Below are 22,820 nucleotides of genomic sequence, written 5' to 3' on the forward strand. Positions count from 1 at the left end.
AGCTTCCATACGCAGATGATACTCAGTTGTATATATCTTCTGATTCAGATGATATCACCACAACTCTCAAGATTGAGAACTGCGTCCAGGATATTAAAAACTGGATGGCGTCTAATTTTCTTAAACTAAATTCTGACAAGACTGAGGTACTGATTCTTGGGCCTAAAGCTGTTAGAAGCAATTGGGCTGATATTCCCCTTACCCTAGATGGTTTTTCAGTAACACCAAAATCTACTGCAAAATGTTTAGGTGTCACTATTGATTCTGATCTTTCATTTGACGGACATGTATGCAATGTCACTAAGGCTGCCTTTTTCCATTTACGTAATATCGCCAAGCTGAGACACTTACTTTCATTAGCTGATGCAGAGAAGCTAGTCCATGCTTTTGTCTCATCGAGATTGGACTACTGTAATAGTCTTCTAATTGGATGCTCTAAACAGTCCATAAAGAAGCTACAACTTGTACAAAATGCCGCAGCTAGAGTCCTAACCAAGGCTAGGAAATTCGATCATATTAGTCCCACTCTCGCCGCACTACACTGGCTGCCGATTAAATATTGCATTGAATTTAAAGTTCTCCTGTTAACCTATAAGGCGTTAAATGGTCTTGCCCCACAATATCTGAGTGAACTCATTGATTACTACAACCCATCTCGCCCTTTGCGCTCCCAAAATGCTGGATTTCTCCTAGTTCCAAAAATTAGTAAAACTACAGCCGGAGGCAGAGCTTTCTCTTTTAAAGCCCCTCAATCATGGAATAGCCTTCCAGCTCCAATCCGAGATTCTGACACAGTTCCAATCTTTAAATCTAGACTTAAGACTCACCTGTTTAGTCAAGCCTTCAGCTAAAATTCCCCTTGTAAGGTGTAGGGGCTTGGGGGCCCCCAGATGTTGAGATTTCTGGTGATCTGAGATGTTGATGCTGTCATCCAGCTGTGTCTTGGCATCACTCTATTTGTGACTATGACTTGACTGGAAAGCAATGTCTCAGTGAGCCCTCATGCCTGTGGTCACCTCTGAACCCCTCCCTTTAGTTATGCTGCTATAGATTAGTCTGCCGGAGCCACATGCTCATCACTGGCACGTGAGCTATGTACATTTAAATCAAGGGTGGTTTAAATTCATGTCCACTCAGTCTGTATTGTCTATCTTCTTGCATGGCTCTACCAAAGACGATTGGATACAGGCACCAGCAGGCACCTGGGGGATGGTCTGGCTGCCGGTGGATGTGCTGATGCCGGGGTTCACCTGGGGAGTAACACTGCAGTCGGAGCCTACAATACCAGCATCACTGCTCCGACACAGAATGAACCCACAGAATGAAAGCCTGTAAATTGTCATTTACAGTGACAATATAAAAACCCAGAACTTTCAATTCTACCTTTTACCTAGTCTGATTGTGTGTTTTGTGTGTGACTTGTGTATTTGTGTGTTAACGGGCCGCCCAATGGAGGATGGGTTCCCTTTTGAGTCTTGGTTCTCCCGAGGTTTCTTCCTATTCCCTACCATCTAGGGAGTTTTTCCTCGCCACTGTCGCCTTTGGCTTGCTCATTAGGGTTCTGGACCCATAGTATTGTTAACCTTGTAAATCCTGTAAAGCTGCTTTGCGACAACTTGAGTTGTTAAAAGCGCTATACAAATAAACTTTGATTGATTGATTGATTGACATTAAATCTGTGCTTGCACCGTGTTTCTGCACTCCCAAAACAACTCCAAAAATACAATATAAAGAGAATCGTGAACTCCATAGTGTTGTGTGAGCGCGCTTTTTTTCCAAATAAAGTCGCGTTGTGATGACGTAAGCGTGCTCGGGCCGGTTTGATGAAGCCAGTGTGAGTGCAGGCCAGAGGGGGAGTGGGGAAGGGGGATAACCGGGCCCCAGCACGGAACCAGCAAACCGTGCCTAGTGTGAGTACGCCCTAATTCTTGCTTTTCTTTCTTGAACTGCTGTTTTCAGACTTGGCACGCACAAAAATGTAATTAAATTTCATTTCATTTCATTTACAAGATTGGCTTGTTATATCCTACACAGGGTACGTGCCTGCTTCTGAAAGGATACAGTTATGACAAGTTGAGGAAATGTGAGTGAAATGGAAAAAAACGTAATCTTTAAAAGTCCCTCCCAATAACAGACCTCTGCTGCTGTGCCCATGCAGTTTGACCTGAGTCAGCTGATGACCTCTGTGAAAGTAAGCCAGTCCTTCAGCCCCAGTCATAAGACTGTGGAGGTGCCCAGTCTACTCGGCGATCACTCTCCACTGGACCGCACCAAAGCCTTCTTCCCCGATGAATCAGAACCACTGCTGCGTTGTGACTCCACCTCCAGCAAGGACTCCGCCCTCAGCTCGACGGGTTCTTTTATTATCAAAGGTAAGACGGAGATTGAGAAGTGTGTGTATGCCAAGACTCGTTAAAGAGAGTGAACTTTATATTCTGCTGCAGTGAGAGCACATACAGGCTTATACAGTCATATACAGACATACACCTTTTACACCGATGGCAGCTTGAGCTGGTAATCTGCCTGGTGGGTCAGTGTGACAACCTTCAGTCTTTCCCTCTTTCTTAACAAAGCCGAGCTAGTGATTCACAGGATAATTAGCCAGGAATTTGAATTTGCTTTGTTAGAGAGAGGAACATAATGCATCCCAGCTGAGCCCCAGGGCGTTACCTATCGTAGAGCAGGAAACTCGATGTGTCTGGACCCGTGTGACCAGCAGCCCATATTTGACGACATGCTGCACATCCTCAGCCCGGAGGAGCTCCACGTCATCGATCAGATCCCTATGGCCGAGGACAAACTAGACCGCCTGTTCGAGATCGTCAGGGCGAAGAGCCAAGAGGCCAGCCAGACCCTCCTTGACTCAGTATATAGCCATCTGCCAGACCTCCTGTAGACCTGCCACCTTGCTCCTTACAGAAGGGCGACCACAGGAACACCTTCCCTGAGAATCTGCACACGCTCCAGTGTTACAAGCAGAATCAAGCTCACGGTTGTGCAAAGGTCTCAAGCATATTACAAGCCACTGTTAGCCTGAGCGTCGATGTAGCGGTCTCGGTCTGTCTCTCCACGCTTTTCATTTGTGTATTTGTATCTGGTTGCAGGTATTTGGTGATGCAGAAGTCTTTATGACATACAGCATATTCATACATGTCTTGGCACAATGTCCAAGTTACTTAATGCATAAATTTTCTGATTTTACAACTTCTCGTTCAATTTTTTGTCAAGATGTAGCAGGGCTTTTAGCTGACTATAAAGCCCTAATCAACGTTTTGTCTTTTTGTCTTAATTATCTTTTGTCTGCATTTATTATGAACACTGTCATTACATCTTTGCATATTTATGATTTGCACTGGCTGTGTTTCTATGATTTTATGGGCATTTACAAACAGAACTTTTTGATTTTGATATCATTCATAACCAAAGTTATGCATCTAATATTCTACTTTAATTACTCGTCACCCCCTGGACCTTCTTCTAGACCTAACAAAACATTTACCTAATACCTTTTCTCAGTCCCTGTTGGGAATGGTGAGAGTAACACCTCACGCTTGACTTGACGCAAAGACACAAAAAGAAACCACAGCACTAAAAGGGAATTTTGGTATTATCCTTTTCAGATATGGTATGTGGAATACTAAATGTATCTAGTGTGCTTGGCCTAGCGGTCTAATGAGTTAGTCTTATCGGACCACTCTAGTGCCAGATGATAAATATGGGAGTTGGCTTATCTCTCGACAACAGGGTGCACAAATTTGTTTGACAATGACAGCAGCTGTGATCTCTGCTGGACTGTAACAGTTGCCATACTGTATTCAATGGTTGCTGGAAGACCTGCAAAATCAAGACAGGTGTCAAATACGAATGTTCAAAATATGAACAATGTATTTTGGTGGCATATTGAAGACATAACACATGTAATCCGTGCATTTATTATTGTGTAATATGATACATGAATGAATTAAAAAGAAAACATTTCTTACAAATTTATATTTGATTTGAACATGATAGAAATGATAAAAAAAAATCTCTAAAATCAAGCTATGATGAAATTCATTTACATCTTGATGACCAACAGAACTATTCTTCTGTCTGCTAGTGCCATATTTCCCTCCTGACTCAATACACATCTCATGATGTGTTCCTTTGAAAGTTCAAGTGCCTTGAAACGACTAGAGGGATGCTTCTTGAAGAAGTAGGTCTTCAGTCAAGAGGTGTCTTCAACTAAGGATTTTCATAGTCGAATCTGAGTGGTCAAATTTTCCCTTTAGTCGACTAATAGTCGAATCAGGTTTTTTTTTTCTAGAGCGCCTTAAATGGGATCCCGTTCTCATTCAGGACTTTTTTCCACTTCAAAGGAAAAACCTAAAACACTGAGATAAATAAATAAAAATGGTAGATTGGCTTTATTCAGCTTTTATTTATTTATTTATTGTTACGGTGGGTCGGCCGAGTGGCCACCAGAGGGCGCGTGTACCCGCTCGTGCACGGACACATCACACACCCCCTAGCACTAGGCCACTACCACGCTCACAATCACCTGATTACTAACACCTGTGCATGGTTGGTGTGCTCCCTTTATCTTCCCACAGGGCGTGCAGTCCAGTGCTGCACATTCCTGAGGACAACGCGCTTCCTCCGCGAGTTGCACGTCGCACGAGAGGAGTCCTTCGTTTTTCCTTTTGTTTTGATGGTTCTCTGCTCTTCGTGAGCCTAAAAGCTTCTGTGTATTATCGCTGCTGGTCATGGATAATAAAGAACATGACGCACAGCCATTGCCTCTGGCCGCCTCTGTTACCCCGTCACATTTATTTACTTATTTCTTTTTAAATGAAACTTTAGAGAACATTAACAAAAAATAAATAAATAATTATAATAAATTATTTAAAAAATATTTTAAATAAAATATGCCTGCCTGAAAATATAAAAACAATTTGCCACAGGTTCAAGTAACGGGGTTTAAAAAGCAAACAACAACAAAAAATGTTTATAGGCCTACTTGCCGAGACGCACCGCGACGAGACGACACGACACGACTGAAACGACAAACGGCTGAACTTTTCGAACTTTTTTCACGTGTTCAGCTCTGCTCGTTTGGATTGTGCAACTGCAGGATGTGATTGTTAATGCACACACATCAATTAAAAATATTTACAGAACAGAAATTAGGATGATTTTATTTGACAAAAGGCTATATATTACGAAAACAAAGAATGGTACATTCGACTATGACGTTCATAGTCAACTAGGGATCTTCCAATCGAATAGTCAGGAACCATGCCAGCACAGGCACAGCTGCTCACTATCTCCACCCAATGGGGATGGGGGGGGGCTAAGTATGACATTAACTCCAGTCCTTCATCACATGAACAGTCACGCATATGTAAAGCCCACTAACTGAACACCACTCCTCACTACCATCATCTTCAATGTTCTGGTTCTGCCGAGTTCGCAGTACTCACACCTAGTGCCAACCATGAGCTCTAGCACACCTAACCTCCCGCTCTCATAGCATAATGCCGCTGGCCTCATTACACATCCCGAGCTAATGTCCTCTCATACTGTTAGGTTATCTGTTTGTGCTCGACATCTAGACCTTACCTGCAGCCTGACCCACGGACACTTCCCGTATTCGAGCTCCTGTGGTTGAGCCTGGACTGCCCAGAATCCGTCACGCTACGACCTGGCATCACCACTATGCTACCCACATGCCTTTAACTGCAGTAAACTCATGTGATTCGATCTTTCCGTGTATGTTTTCTCACGTAACATACTTACTTGTGCATTCACAAAGGCAAATGTCTCAGATTTATACCTGGTAAATCAATACAGTGATTCTGATTAACATAATATACTGCACGTATCACAATCCCCATATATGGCTACACAGGGTCATTTTATTGTCTGGTATTTTGGCAGACCTGTATTTGTTTTTCAAACGTCTCAAAATTTTCTCAAAACCTGAAAAATATTGCAATATGACTTTCCAAGTAGCATTTGTCCCCCAAAGCAGTAAAAGTTTATATCGTTTCTGCTTTTGCTAAAGTCAAGCATGTGTGTATTTTTTTCCATTACACCACCATAGTCATCCAGCATCCTTGTTAGATCGCAGCCTCTTGCTGGGTCAGTTACCTCAGGAACATTGCAGTAATCACCACAAACATTAATGGAGAAAAACAGTTAATTTTCAGGTATGATTGACCATAATAGAGTATTATTTACTAAATTGGGGATGAAGTGGCTTTTTATGCAGATCTAATGAGAGTATTCTCTACTCACTATAGGATTAAGGGACACTTTATTAAGTTCTAATCAAAGGTGCTACTTGCAGTTGAAAAACAGGTGTAGTGCGGGCAGTTGATGGTACTTGACCCTGCCTGAATACAGTTTTAAAAGGGAAAAACACAGAATCTAATATCTTCTTCAGAATGACCATGACATAGTAACAATTTTATTTTTTCCCCCATTTCTCTTTCTTTCAATCATTAATTTTTTTCTTTGGAGCTTTAAGTGCTTTTACAGTACTTCAACATCAGACAATACAAAAATTGTCTTAATCTGCTTTCATTGTGATTAAGTGCTCAGGGTATGGTGGATAGAAGCAAAACATCCACACATCATCTCATTACAGCTGCTACGTTACTGAAAGACCATTTTTGAACTTGTATATCCCGTTTTGAAGCTGTGCTCAGAAAGTAACTTGGTTCCCTATCTTGAACTTCCCAGTAATCAGTTGACAGTCTGAATGACAAGAATGTATTCGTATACAGAGATGTTTTCCTCATTCCTAAGTTTGTTGTTCTCTCCTGTCTCACAGAATCCTGTTTGTGTGTGTTGTCTCTCCTATTGCGCTGTTGGAGTCAAGCAAAAGTTGATTTTAGCTTTATTTCACACCAGCTTGCCTGATATAAGAGGTGAGAGTTCGAAGAGGGGAATTAGCTTTCTGTGGCAGACGCCTTATGCATTTGTAACAGGGGTCTCTGGAATTAATTCATACTTGCTTAATACATTTATTTTACTCCATTATCTTAGCCAATTGCTTCTGACTTTTATTGTGCTTGCCATTTTGGGTTTACAGAATTTCAACCACAAAAGAAAATATGAAAAAAATAAAATATATTAAATTATTTCTGAAATGAATTATTTTCCATTTGTGACGCAGGAGGCGGCAGACGGACGAGACACGGAATCCGCTGGTTCAGACACGGTCACTTTAATTCTGACACAGGTATTGCGCAATACCGCACGAGCAACACAAAACAAGCATACACAACGTGCAGACTTAGACAACGACGAGCACAGGACACTGCGCGAGCACACATTAAATAGACAGACCACATTAGCCCCACGTGATTACGAGACAATTCACAGGTGAGACACATTATTCACACGACATAGCCCCCACCACAGAGTTCCACTGACGCAGACAAAGCACGTGGACAACGTATACACACGCCCAAAAGGGAGAGGCCGGGGTCCTCAACGTGACACCATTAAGTCTTATTTAAAATCTAAAAATTAAAATCTACCAGTTAGAGTTTTAACACAGGAGTTAGAGCTTCAACACAGGAGTTAAAGCCCCAACACAGGAGATAGAGCTTTAACACAGGAGTTAGAGCTTCAACGCAGGTGTTAGAGCTTCATCGCAGAAGTTAGAGCACCAACACAGGAGTTAGAGTTCCAACACTGGAGTTAGAGCTTCAAAACAGGAGTTAGGTGCATCTAACATTTTTGGAAGCACAAATGAAACATAAATTCAAATGAAAAAATGTTTATTTGAGGAATGCAAGTCACAAATAAGAACAAAAGTTGTATAAACAGAAGTGGAAAATCAGGCTTTCACAGTTTTGGAGCATTAGGGACAGCAGAAATATCAGCAACAGGTGAGGGCTAAACAGGTGAGAGTGATAACTGAGTAAGCAGGTGATTAGAATCAGTGGAGAGGCTGAGTGCTATGATTGATGTGTATGTTGTGTGCGTGTGGGCCAGAGACCACAGCAGCACTCCAGTTCCATTTATGTTTTAAGCTGCCCTTCTTGGTTTGAGTGTTTTCAATTCTATATGTGGTCTTGGATGTACATTGTGGTTTAGTGCAATCGGGAAGGTAAAGAAAAAACAGCAGAAAAATATATGAATATGTATGACTAATTTAAATAACTGCTGAATAAAAATGAATTATAACTGTTACATGTGAGGTATGGAAGGATGTGGAGACGAGCATTCTCAAAGCACGCAGCTTTATTAACACAACAGCGACTACAAGAGTAGCGCTTAGAAAAACAACCAACACTAAACGTAGCACATGTGAAAATGACACACAAAGACGAGCACGGGATAGGACTACCACACACGATATATACACAACACATAACGAGCCCCGCACGTAACACATTAGACTGACGAGACATGTGAACACATACACAAACAACCACACCCACAGGTAGTACACATATGGATGGGGACTAGGTATACACAGGCCCGAAGGGAGGGGTCTGGAGCTGTAACGTGAAAATAACACAAATTTTAATTAAATGCAGTTATAAAACAATAGTATCAATAATATCATAAAACAAAACAAACAAAAAACTGTTTTTATACATAATATAAAAAATCTAAACAGTCAATAAAATAAAATAAGAACATGAATAAAAGAATAAATGTAAAGCAGTTACAATTTGAGATAAAAATAACAAAGTAAGATTTTAAAACAGATGAGTTCAGTAGAGTAAATAAACAGTAGAGCTAATTTTTCAAAGAAAGCATGGATACATATGAAGCTATGAAATAGTTATGTAACACATTTCTCATTGGCATCTTGGCAACAGATAAAGTAGCCAACAAAAGCAATATTAACACTCCCACACCTAGAAAGGGACATCTACATTTCTGAGTTAAGACATAATGATGAGAACATTTATATGGATCTTTAGTTTTGAGTGGTAACTAAATCCATAGCCCTCAGGGTGCTTATTAAGACATGGAGAGCCCATCAGAAGGAAATTTAAATTCTCAATTATTTTCCTGTGTTGCAGGAAATTTGTAAATGTAAAATATATACATACACACACACACATACTATAGTAGTACTGAACAGAAATATAAAGAAGTATAAATTCACTTTGTTTTTTGCATTGAGAACTAATTTATGGTTGTAAAGTGCTATCTGTAGAACAGCCAAGTAATAATGCAATGGAGCGAGGAGGTGGACACAAATGCTGAGGAGAGCGAGATTTAATGAAGGGAATTCCAAACTCAGGGTCGAATAGAAAAGCATGGGTGAGATCATAGAGGGAGTCCGAACATGAAACATAGCTTACACTATACGATATACTGAAACCAGAAAACTAGAATATAGCCTACAACATGAAAACGAGTACAAAACCAACTACTAGAGAACCAAAATATGCAGAAGGCATCAGGGCAGGGAAACAGGGAATTACTCATGAAGACAATCAAGCACAGGATAATACAGGACAGGAATTACAGGAATGAACAATAACCGACACCAGACTAGGGAAACACAGGAACTAACTAGACACAGGTGGGAACACTGACAACAGGGGTGTGACAGACAGAGGGAAACCATGGAAACAGGGCGGGATAAACAGACAAGGAAAACACAGGCATATGGAACAGGGGACCGGAGTGACAGCTAGAAGAGGGGGGGGGCGGGGACCGGAGTGACAGCTAGAAGAGGGGGGGGCGGAGCCCTACGTGACAAGCTCCCTAGGTGTACATGCAGTTGTCTATAAGAGGGACAGTTCTAAAACCATTAAACTGCATTTTGGTCATTCCCAACATTGAGTGAATTTTGAACACAACACCCAAAATAATGCTATGTTGCTGCCTTTTTTACTGATTTATCAAAATGTTTTGATACAGCTCATCACTCCATGTTGATAAAAGTTTACATAATCCAGCAATTTTATTATAAATACCATGTAAACATACAGTTGAGGTTTAGTATGTTTGTGTTAGCCATATTCTAGTAATTTATGGTTAGCTTTGAACACATGATGTAAAAACATGTTTTAAAGAGCACCACATTACCATTACCAATACCATTATCAATACTAATACCATTACAAATTCCAATACCAATACCATTACCAATACTAATACCAATACCATTACCAATACTAATACCAATACCAATACTATTACCATTACCAATACCATTACCATTACCATTACCAATACCATTACCATTAGTGTAAATACTGTTTAAGACTCTAATACCCAAACAATAGATGAGTGGATGAATGAGCTACCTGCTTTAATGCTGAAAATATATTTTATTTACAGAAGCCACATTGAAAATTTCACCATAGCGCAAAGAATTCAAATTGCAGACACTACTATTATATTAGCAGATACAAACATAAGGTGCTCTTCCTGTAACATGTGCTGCCCGTTTTAACTGGACACCACTCTGGATTCATTGTTTGTGTTTTACTAAGTGGTTTCATAAACAAAAGAACAACAGATAATTATGTGCCCTGGTTACGAAACTGCATTCCTTATAACAGGATTTGATTGGTCCAGGTGGCTGTAAGGTTGGGCTATGGTGAGCATGCATGAGTTCTCCACAAGATTTCATGCATTAGGCTCTAATTCTTAGTTAGAACAGAACACAACACCTGATACTGGTAAGTATGTATATTTTTTGAGGTTGGGGTTGATTTTTTTGATGGTTTAATAGCGCATGTAGAGTATGTATGCACATGAGTGATAAAATTATTCCTAACTTAAATCATACTCAGTTTGTAAATTGTCTTTTCTGCTTAAGAAGGCTAAAGTGATAGGCATCTAGTCTAACTGAAGATTAAATAATTCTGAGGAGAAAATAACATATAGGAATGTATCGCAAATTTATGTGCATATATTTTATATGTATTTTTGTACACACACACACACACACACACACACACACACACACACACACATATATATATATATATATATATATATATATATATATATATATATATATATATATATATAGTTTTGTTTTTTCACATTTGAAGACATTTATAGTCTTACAACAGCTATAGGGCAGCTGTTGTACTAAACAAAATGGTTTGAGTTGACATGGTGACATAGAAGCATGAACTGTGTATTTGAAAGTAGGTGGCTGATACTGTCGTGTATGTGGGTTGCCGTTATCATCAGATATCAGGGATGCTGAGGAATGGAAGGTTTCTGTACTGCACACACAATGGAATGAGGAAGCAGGACAGAAACCCAAACTTGTCCAGCAAGTAGGTGTCTCACTGAGTTCACAGCTCTGTTCCACAAGGCTTGTGAAAGGCTTTCAAAGGAAGCTGTCAAAGGAAAACGGCCCAGACAAACATGGCACTTAATGATTACCAAACTGTTAAACTGAACTGTTATGGATATAAATATTCAAGGATTCAAGGATAAACAAACGACTACAAAAACCCTTCAAGTTTTTAAAATGAATAACAAGGTTAACATAATGTCCACATTAATCATGGTCAAGAGAGAAGGTATCTTAAACCGTTTAATGGAAACTGTGATATAATGCAGTAGTCCTGATCAATTCACCGACTCGCTGCAGTACATTTAATCTAAAATATTTCCCCTATGCAGCACTTAGCACAAACAAACCAGATAACACTTCTAAATTATCTTTGAACTTTTGCAAGAGTGGCATTTTTTTTTTTTCCTCATTGTGCTCTTGAACATGCTTATATTCAATGTTTCGTATTAATCGAAGATCACAACTTTAGTTTTTTCATGAAGAAGAGTTGTATACAGTGCTGTGAGAAAATATTTGAATGTGTCAATCGGTTTTGGAGTATCACATGGAAACACTGAAGTCATATTGGCATGGATGACGGGTTTAACATCTCCATCATGGGCAGTAAGGGTAAGTTATTACTCTAAGTCATGCAAATAGCAATATTCTCTATAGTTGCTGTTTGCTGTTAATGTTTGAATGTATTTTAATTGCTATAAGTGGACATGATTTCTTTAAATGGCCATAATATTTGCCCATAGGAAACAAAATACAAGATGTTTTTACAGCTCTTATTTCTCCTATTCAAAACTAAACATTTTGATGCACAATGGTTCTCTTGCACCTTTTAATGACTTTTATTAAATGTGCAAATAATATGTATCAAAATTATTTAGAATTACAATGTTTCTGTAGTCCCCTGTTGTTTAGAGCTAATTGCCAATTATATCTGGATGTTTTTTTCCACTTTGGGAGGAGTGTTAGAACTGTGTGAAAAGGCCATGGCAAGCGGGTGATCATATTCAGCCAATGGGACACATAAAACCTTTGACATTAAATTGTGGCAAGTTAGACGGCGCATTAATAGGAAACCCTCATTTTCAGAGCACTCTCACTGAAAGTTTCCATAGCACCAGCAAAAGAATCTCTCATGTTAATAATAAACTCTCTGGTGCTGCTCGCGCACGTGAATGGACCAGTGGGTTTAAATTAGGCCTATATTACACTGACCAGTTTCTATATTACACTGACCAGTGTGTTAAGGGAAACTCCAGTGGTTTTCTGTAGTGTGTGCTTGATTAACACAGACAACAATTTTGACATTTCCTTATTTATGATGAGAACCAATGGGCAGATAAGAAAAATTAACATATTTAACATTTTTAATCCAACAGTACTTTTACAGTTACCTTTTTAAAGGTTATATTAGGATTAGTTTTCCCCAGAAATCATGTCCTGTCTGAAATTACTATATGTCTACACGCTACAGATTATGAGGAAACTTTCCATAAATTCCAGAATATGCATTTAATGCTAGGTTGGCTTACATAATATTTATGTTGTTAAAATAAAGGGAATAAAAAAACGCTTCAATCAATACAACTACATTTACAGGGATTACATTAAAATTCCTGCTGAGAACTGTTACCATTTTGCTCATTCATGCATGTGTGGTGGACTCAAATGGACTCACTACTACTCCTGACTCTGTTACAAAGGTAAAGCTAAAGTTTACTTTGACTTTTTTGGTAAATCTATAATGAAAACTGTGGTGATTGGGAGAAACAGTAAAACAAACAAATAAAGATACCTTAGAGTGTTTACCACATGATACTACACAGCTTTAGGATCTTTATTTTAATGATATGAGAGGAAATGACTCTGGTGCTATGACAGACCTTTAAAATGGTATGGAGGTAATTATAAAGACAGATTACAGGGCCAGGAGGACTCATCAGCACCTTAATGGGATGGTTCATTATACAAATCCCCCCATTTATGGCCTCATAACTCCAAGTTTGGATGTTGTGTATGTTGAAGACAGAGATGATACCCGTGCTGTATTCTAATCAGCTTTATGATTTCGTTTTACGATCACACTGTACAACACTTCTACTGTGTCGGCACATTATTGTTTACTGTACTCACTATTTATACTAGGCCTGTGTTGAAAAAATCGATTTTCCAATTCAGAATCGATTCGCATGATGATCTGATAATCGATTTGTACGTCCAAAGATCGATTTTTGTGAAGTTTTACCCCCGCCTCGTCACTGAATTCACGCAGGCGTGCTCGGTCTAACCAGAGGTCTAACTAACTGTAAAACAACAGTCGGACAGTGACGGTAACGACGATAGTCAAATCGGCAATCTAAAAACAGAAGGACAGTTTATCCAGTGTCAGTGACTATTTACAGTTAGTCCATGTCACTGACAGTTTACCCAGTGTTTTTACAGTTTAAAAAAGTTAAAAATGTTCTTGTAACGTTGGGCGCAAGGCGAAGGACGATAGTGATGGGACATCTGAAGCGAGGCTTCGAGACGTGTACCGAGTAAAAAGGGGCGTGTCCGATGAAGCCCCGCTTCGGAGCTTGTGTCATATTGAGCAAAATCACGTGATCAGCAACAAACGAGGCCTCGCATTACATCGGCGACGTCATTGCTTCATTTTGCGTATCGTTTTTCTAAATAAAAGCGCTATGAACCCTGTTGCTTCGTGGGTTGTAGTAGGTGGTTAAATTTAAAATCTGGAACGTTCTAAATTCTTTTTTGTTTGATCAGGATGTATATCAGATTCACACATCAAAAACAGACTAAAAACCATTGGAAGAGGCAAACCTTATTTGTAATGTTAAAAACATTTTACGTTTGGCAGACGCCCTTATCCAGAGAGACTTACATTTTATCTCATTTTTATATAAGTGAGCAATTGAGGGTTAAGGGGCACCTCGGTCATGGCCTCAGGTCTGGGGATCGAACCCACGACCCTCCGGTTACAAGACCAGTTCCCTAACCACCAGGCCATGACTGCCAAACCAGATCTAGAACCCCCAAGAAGCAATTATTTTAAACACATTCTGTTTTTTTTTAATCATTTTCTAACTCAAAATATTCAGTCTGCCTCAACAATCACTCAATTCCCAATATAGTAAAGTACAACATATCTTCATTGTCAAATAAGTCCATGTGACATACAAGAAAACCCAACACAACCACTAATGGTCAAGGATTAGATTGGCTACAAATCATTTTAATAATTAAAACATGATTTAATTGATTCTCCTGTTACTAAACATGAGTTTGATTGAAACTTTGTGACAATATTGCATTTACAAATTTTTGAAAGTATGATCCAACTGAATGACGAGGCTGTTATTTTCACCAGCAGATGTCACTAGTGAGTGATGAATGAAGCCTCGAGTAATGAAGCTTTTTGCAAAGCAAAGGGTTGGAAAGCTTCATTGCTTCAAGAGGCTTCATTTGCCCATCACTAAAGGACGAGACAGAATCCTTTGCACTTTCCAAATCGTTACGTTTATTACATTTACCGAAGCGCAGACAGCACACATAAAACACGTTTACATAGAACATGTGTGACTCAAACAACGACGAGCACAGGACGCTGCGCGAACGCACATTAAGTAGACAAACCCCACGTGATGACGAGACGAGTCGCAGGTGAGGATTATCACAAGACGCACCCGCACCCACGGAGATACGCAGACGAGTAGACGCAGACAACGTTAACACACGCCCAACAGGGAGGGGTCGGGGACCGTAACGTGAGAGTTCTGTTCTTATAATCTCACTTTAAAGAAAAATACACGTTTACATTTTATACTTTCAGTTTATTAAGTGTGAGCACTTTTAAAATAAAAATGCATTTGGTAGCAACAGCTTTTGGGTGACTTCTTAATTATTTCAATCATAATAATAATGCACTGGTTAGTGTCCCAGTAGGAGTCCACTGTTGCAGATATAGACACCTCAAAGATGTCCTCTGTTTATTGTCCTGGATTACCTTTCTTGAAGGTAGATTTATGATTACCCTTTTCACCAGTCTTCCAGCCATCAGTAACTACCAACTACCAGTAACTATTTGCTGATTAATATTGATATAATACTAGTTTTAACATGTTGCTTCTGTACATAGTCAGGAAACAGCTCAAATATATACATTTTTAATAACACTAAACCCCGAATTGGATCGAATCGATTAAATCGGATTCAATCGAAATAAATCGATTCTTAATCTTCAGAATCGGAATTGGATCGATTCTTGGAATTTGAATCGATACCCAGCCCTAATTTATACATACGTGTACAGTAAAGCAGGGGTTCTTAATTGGTCTCAGCCCGTGACCCACATTTTCTCATGGTCATTAAGTCACGACCCACTTTTATACAACAGAAATGTTATAACAAATTAAAAGGGTAAACAATTGGTGGTTACCATGGTGACGAGAATGGTTTGCATGTGCATGCCTCTCTGTCATTTTTTCAAAATAAGTACAAAATCAGAAGAGCATTAATTAATTAATTTGTTTTTTACAAGCTGTCTGTGAACCACCCAGAATGTGTCCTTGACCCACTTTGGGGTCGCGACCCACCAGTTGGGAATCACTGCAGTAAAGCATGTATACATACTGCTCACTGAATGTTTACATTGAACTGACATGTTACCTATTATAACTTGTTTAATTTTACTGGCAGTTTTTTTTTTACCATTGTTATATATTTTGTATGCTTTATTCTGCGGTGTTGCACAGTGTCATCTTTCTGTACCTTGGGCTACTGCAATATGTAAATTTTCCTCTGGGATTAATAAAGTGATCTATATATCTATCTATTTCAGATTAGCTACATTCTAGTGGTGGAGGTAAATGTATCAGCAGCAATTTACATAGACCAAATGAACACATACTTCAGGTCAAGTCTTCCATTTCAAGTAGACAACAACACAGACATTGTTGCCTTAACCATTACAACAGGTGAGCTCATTTAATCTATGATTAAAGCAAACAATGTTGCAAATTCATGACTTTTTAGATGGTTGTTTATTTGTTTCTGGGCTGTTTATGGAGTCTTTTGGTATCTCACTATGGGAATCATGTCAGACATGTCTAACCTTAGAGGCACAGATGAGTCCATGCCTGTTTGTAGGCCATCAGTTTTTCTCCTCTACTGTATATAATCAGCTACTCTGTGAGTTCTCTACCTTAGCTTTTTATGATACCTATACCATATCTGAATTGATCATTGGCCGTGCTTCAGGTCTCTGTGGAATTTTTCTGCAGACAGTTTATTTCTAACACTTCTACTCATCCCTGGACTAGTTTTGGGCACATTCTGTTCATGCTTAGATTTCTCTTTCTTAATGCAAGTCTTAAAAACCAGGCTCTAATGGCAGCAGCAGTACAAACAGTATTGGAGCAGAGACTAGTAGTGGTTTCATCTAATGATTACACATTCTCTTCTCTTTCCCATACCGCATTTGCAACTGGCTTTTAGATGGATGTATATCACTCATTACCACCCCATAACCATCACAGAAAAAAATTCAGATCCCTGATTAAACAACCCTGTGTGGGCTAACACTTCCTTGTCCCATTGTCACAGATTCTAATAAGGTTGAAAGAGGCTCCAGTTCACTCAATGTATTTCTTTTCACTGCAATATCTGCACCTCCATATTGCACCACCAGAGGGTGCAACTGTGCATCCTTTGAGCATGGTCCTTAACAGACACTTTCACTTAATTCAGTGAACTGGCCTGTATGTGCAGCTCACTCATGGGTTCTGTCTACAGGCAGAACTCTGTATTACATGCTTTAGATCACAGCCAGATCATTTGTTTTTGATTACAGAAACCTAAGGCACTGTAATGGAGTGGGAGTGAAGAACCCAGATTATAATCCACTATTCAATATGCCTCTATGCGCCTTCCCCACTAAGTTATGCACAATTTTGAATTAACTGCAAATTTGAACTTAAAAATTATCTTTGGAAATTGTTTTAAATACACAGCACTGACATGATTTATTGTGGAATAGTTCACTGATGCTAAGACTATGTGGGATGTATATGGCGGTGAAGTCTATTGATGTGTCAGGAGGGGAAGAGTCAGGCATTCTGCAGGAAGAGGCTTTCTCAGCAGTGGTTCATATGGACTTGTACACATTTGCTCAGCTGTTCATGAGAAAATACAGAAGATTGTGGAAAAGTGTTGGTGGCTATACTGGCTGACATTGTTAGCTGTTAATGGGTTATAAAGTCACCTTGAAGTAAAGGAAAGTAATATGATTAGATAACAATACTTTAAAATAGTAATCAATAATTTGGATTATGCCAAAGTAAAATTTTTAATTGGTTATTTGGAGTGTAACAGTAAACTTCATAATCCTGATAATTTGAAATTAAATTAAAATATTATTGACAATAATTATCAAATGATTAGATAATAATTACGTTACTTTTTAATAAGAGCTTATTTTTATTCAATGTTAACAATTTTATCCCTGGAAAATTCCACCTGTCATAATTTGATGCTTGGTGTTTCTGTCATTTCCCAGTGTGCCTTCCTAATAATACAGAATACCAATGCAGGTGTCAGGATCAGTATTTCTGGCCATGTGACAAGTGCTTAATGTATCAGCACTGTGATGACATCATCAGTGGCACATGTGGTTGCCTCAGTGCTATCCCAAATGATGGACAGTTCTGCCAACCAATGACAGACCTAACTAGTATGTACAAGCTTAACCATGACAATAAGCTAATCTGATTTTTTGTGATTATTATTATATTTGCGTTAATGCAAATGTAGTATCATAAAATTCCTCTTATTTGATGGAATGCATAATATTCAATTCTAGATGTGCAGTATTTTTGGAATGAAAATAAATGTCACATTGATCATTTCTTCATGTCAGAGTTCCTTCAATAACATTCATCATGTTTCTGAATCATTGTCTTGGATTCTCTTTATAGATAACACAACATGTCCAACTACATCAGGTAAACACATCAAAATATCTGTCATACAGTTTGTCTTCTTTCTCCTGTTTTTTTTACATTAATTTTCAGTATGTTTAGAATTTAGTGGCTATGTCACGGTATGTCTTTGTTTGTTTAACCAGTGAAATCTCCATCTATTACAGGCCCAAACTCAACCATCACCATGACAACACCCACACAGATGACCATGTCCACAACAATCACAACACCAACCATACAGATGAACACAACCAAAAGTACGATTGCAAAACTTTGTTAAAGTCAATCATGACACATCATTCTGTAATACTCATAATGCTCTTTTGATTGACCAAAAAGTGCCACATATATATTTCAGTGTATTTTGTGTGAAATGTCAGGTCTTATATCGTTGTTTTTACTGACACATTACTAGTTAATGTTAATGACATATTAGTTTGTAATAACTGGAAAGTTAACGTGTAATTCATGAATAGGTGTAGATTTTAATCAGTAGCGAACCGTGACCATTATACCTGGTTTCCTCTCCTAATTAACTGCAATTTAAAAAAAATTAAAAGCTTTAGAAATGCAATAAACCATACCATCTGTACTAGATAAGTTCTTAAGCAAAATAAGGTTCACAGCTCCATATTCCTCAGAAGTGGAATAACAACAACACGCACGAGGGCATTAAAGGAATTAATCGAAACTAGCTAGCGGTGGTACGCTAACGACAGCTAGCGTCGCCACAGCGGGCGGAAATTATCATACAGTTAAGACGGAAGATATGATTGGTCAATTTTACTGTCATTTGAAACTGGTATTGCGCTGAATTATAACTGCCAGGCCCTCTGTAAACGAACAGCAGGCATCACAGTGCTGATAGGGGGAGACACAGGCTCACAGGCTTCCACTTAACATAACCCCTCCTTCCAACACAGATTGAATAGACACGGGTGAATAATTTATTTGCTTATATTTTGTAATTGTTTAGATGTCGATTGTCAAACTGTAAGTAGATAAAATAAAATTGGATAAATTATATTATATATATTTGTCACGTTGAGGACCCCGGCCCCTCCCTTTTGGGCGTGTGTTTATGTCGTCTGCGTCTACTCGTCTGCGTCTGTGGATGTGATGTGTTTGTGTTATTTGTTAATTTCATAGTTAATTTCAAGTATCCATTAACTCACATTTCACCTAGCCACTAAAAAAGAACATTTAAAAAAAGAAAGTGATGAATGGAATTAAATCCAGTGGCTACTATTTCTGGAATCAAACCTCCTGCAGATGAAGGCTAACTGAGATTAGCTAACTGACATTAGATAACTGAGATACTACAACAGGGACCTGAAAACACGAGATAAAACTTCACAACCTAATAAGATTTAAGCAAGACACAGGCGAGAACCATAATGAAGGGTGGAGAACTGAATAAGGGGAGTGAAAACTGAAACCAAGAATAAGCACATGGATGAACAAAACTGGCAAGCAAAAACCAAAACACAGTTAACCAAAGAAACATGACACTAGGAAGGTGCAACCATGACAGTCTTACATTGGGTTCCATAACCAAACACAATTTGAAGATTTGAATACTGACAGTTTTGTGGGATGTTTTACTATTGGGAAACAATATATTGTTTTAGAATCTTAAAATAGTTTTTTTGTTTGGTTGAACCATTGAAATTCTATCTCTATTGTATCACTATTACAGCACCAACCACAACTACCATGACAACATCCACACAATCGACCACAACCACTACAAGTATGAATACAGAATTCGAAGAATAATTACAAAACCTGAACATTGATTCAGGTTTGAGTGTTTAAGTGGTTCTGAAGTTGTTTAGTCACTGAAATTATTTCTTTATTACAGGACAATCAACACTACAGACAACCACAACCACAAAAAGTATGCTTACAAAACATTTTGTCCTCTTTGTCAAAATTAATTCACATGTGGCTGCATTAAGCTTATTAAATTATTTTATTACATTTAATACCTTTACACATGTAGCACTGAAGAATAATTACAAAACCTGAACATTGATTCAGGTTTGAGTGTTTGAGTGGTTCTGAAGTTGTTTAGTCACTGAAATGATTTCTTTATTACAGGACAATCAACACTACAGACAACCACAACCACAAAAAGTATGCTTACAAAACATTTTGTCCTCTTTGTCAAAATTAATTCACATGTGGCTGCAATAAGCTTATTAAATTATTTTATTACATTTAATACCTTTACACATGTACCACTGATTTTGTAGAAAGGCTAACATGGCTAATTAAACAAGCTGTTAATGGAACTGATGTTAGTGCTACAGTGGGGAAAATAAGTAGTCAGTCACCAATTGTGCAAGTTCTCCCACTTAAAAAGAGAGAGGCCGGTAATTGACATCATAGGTAGACCTCAACTATGAGAGACAAAATGTAAAAAAAAAAAAAAAATTGAGAAAATCATTTTGTCTGACTTTTAAAGAATTTATTTGCAAATAATGGTGGAAAATAAGTATTTGGTCAATAACAAAAATTCATCTCAATACTTTGTTGTATATCCTTTGTTGGCAATGACAGAGGTCAAACGTTTTCTATAAGTCTTCACAAGGTTGGCACACACTGTTGCTGGTATGTTGGCCCATTCCCGTTCACAGTTGGTATGGTGTTCTTTGGATGCAACTCAGCATTCACTGTCCTCCAAACACGACGAGTTGTGTTTTTACCAAATAGTTCTACTTTGGTTTCATCTGACCATATAACATTCTCCCAATACTCTTCTGGAACATCCAAATGCTCTCTAGCAAACTTCAGACGTGCCTGGATAAGGACTGGCTTAAGCAGGGGGACACGTCTGGCACTGCAAGATCTGAGTCCCTGGCGTCGTAGTGTGTTGCTGATGGTAGCCTTTGTAACGTTGGTCCCAGCTTTCTGCAGGTCATTCACTAGATCCCCCCTTGTGGTTCTGGGATTTTTCCTCACCGTTCTTGTGATCATTTTGACCCCACGGGCTGAGATCTTGCGTGGAGCCCCAGATCGAGGGAGATTAGTAGTGGTCTTGTAGGTCTTCCATTTTCTGATTATTTCTTCACACCAAGCTGCTTGCCTATTGCAGATTCAGTCTTCCCAGCCTGGTGCAGGTCTACATTCGGTTTCTGGTGTCCTCCGACAGCTCTTTTGTCTTCACCATAGTGGAGTTTGGAGTGTGACTGTTTGAGGTTGTGGGCAGGTGTTTTTTATACTGTTAACGACTTCAAACAGGTGCCATTAATACAGGTAATGAGTGGGGAAAAGAGGAGCCTCTTAAAAAAGAAGTTACAGGTCTGTGACAGCCAGAAACCTTGCTTGTTTATAGGTGACCAAAATTATTTTCCACCATTATTTGCAAATAAATTCTTTAAAAGTCAGACAAAATGATTTTCTCAAATTTTTTTCACATTTTGTCTCTCATAGTTGAGGTCTACCTATGATGTTAATTACAGGCCTCTCTCATCTTTTTAAGTGGGAGAACTTGCACAATTGGTGACTGACTAAATACTTATTTTCCCCACTGTATATAAAATATTGAAAACATGTTGCACGTAATATGGAGGGAGGGATAGGTGGGCACAAACAATGAGCTGAATTACTTTTATTGAGGACAAATCGATACTCAGGCTCACAATAACAGTCCAGGTTCTGTTTACCAGGGACGTCAAGAAATTAAACACAACTGGAATTCATAAGTGGGACACAAAAACAGGAAAACAAAACAGAACATGGTAACAAATGCAGGGCTAAGGATCCACAGACAAGGAACTAAACTGGCTAGATAAACGGGCAGAGAAACATAAGAACAATAACCAGCAACCAGAGAGAGAAAACACATTTTTTCAGCTCACGAGAGGACAACAAGAAACAGCTGAAACTAATAAGGGGCAGAGAAAACCAAAACAAGTAGAACAGGAATGAAAGCAAAACAAAGACTGGTTGCCAATTGCACCGCGACATTAGTGGAGGGGAAGCGTGACAGAAACTCTGAGGTCTTTTAGTACTGAGAGAACCACCGCAACCCAAAAACCATCCACACAGATGAACACAAGCATGGTTACAAAAGCTTTCTTCCTCTGTCAAGTATTGATGCTTTTCAGCAAATGCTGAGCTCTTTGTTGTGCACCACATTGTAAGCTGTTAAAATGCAAGATATATTATGCTGATTTTTGTTTTGGGTTTTGTCACAGGAATGGCTTCTCTAACCACAACTACTGCACCAACCACAACCACAAGTACAACCACTATGACCACAAGTACAACCACCACAACTGTACCAACCACAACAACAACTACAACTTCTACAAGTATGGTTACATGTAAACTAATTAAATCAAGACATTTTCTATTTTTTGTTTGTTTTTACACATTTTATATATATGGAACATGTGGACACCTCACCATCACTCCTGTACTGAGCATGTTGGACATCTTGTTGTATTAATACAGAATTCCACCTTTGCAGCTACAACAGCTTCCACCCTTCTGGGAAGGCTTTTGGGAAGATATATGTGTGTGTGTTGGGGGACTAATTCAGTCATTTTAGA

The 22,820-nt window shown here is 38.8% G+C and overlaps 1 protein-coding gene across 4 annotated transcripts in view; it reads left to right on the forward strand.

The window, feature by feature from the left end:
- The first annotated feature begins 10,530 nt into the window (after nucleotides 1–10,530).
- The window catches only part of LOC143523176 (adhesion G protein-coupled receptor F5), a 28,055-nt gene continuing 15,765 nt past the window's right edge, over nucleotides 10,531–22,820 (forward strand). The window contains exons 1-12 of one of the 4 annotated variants that reach the window (XM_077017442.1): nucleotides 10,600–10,649; nucleotides 11,173–11,261; nucleotides 11,754–11,893; nucleotides 12,878–12,981; nucleotides 16,119–16,254; nucleotides 17,835–18,008; nucleotides 18,253–18,279; nucleotides 18,423–18,515; nucleotides 19,958–20,011; nucleotides 20,123–20,158; nucleotides 20,362–20,397; nucleotides 22,464–22,580. In XM_077017442.1, the coding sequence (XP_076873557.1) occupies nucleotides 11,854–11,893; nucleotides 12,878–12,981; nucleotides 16,119–16,254; nucleotides 17,835–18,008; nucleotides 18,253–18,279; nucleotides 18,423–18,515; nucleotides 19,958–20,011; nucleotides 20,123–20,158; nucleotides 20,362–20,397; nucleotides 22,464–22,580 (817 nt within the window). In that variant the 5' untranslated portion in view covers nucleotides 10,600–10,649; nucleotides 11,173–11,261; nucleotides 11,754–11,853. Of the gene's footprint in view, nucleotides 10,650–11,172; nucleotides 11,894–12,877; nucleotides 12,982–16,118; nucleotides 16,255–17,834; nucleotides 18,009–18,252; nucleotides 18,280–18,422; nucleotides 18,516–19,957; nucleotides 20,012–20,122; nucleotides 20,159–20,361; nucleotides 20,398–22,463; nucleotides 22,581–22,820 lie in introns of all 4 variants that reach the window. The other 3 variants (XM_077017441.1, XM_077017443.1, XM_077017444.1) reach the window with 3 other exon arrangements.

Source organism: Brachyhypopomus gauderio, chromosome 9 (genome assembly GCF_052324685.1).
Source record: "Brachyhypopomus gauderio isolate BG-103 chromosome 9, BGAUD_0.2, whole genome shotgun sequence".
NCBI classification, from domain to species: domain Eukaryota; kingdom Metazoa; phylum Chordata; class Actinopteri; order Gymnotiformes; family Hypopomidae; genus Brachyhypopomus; species Brachyhypopomus gauderio.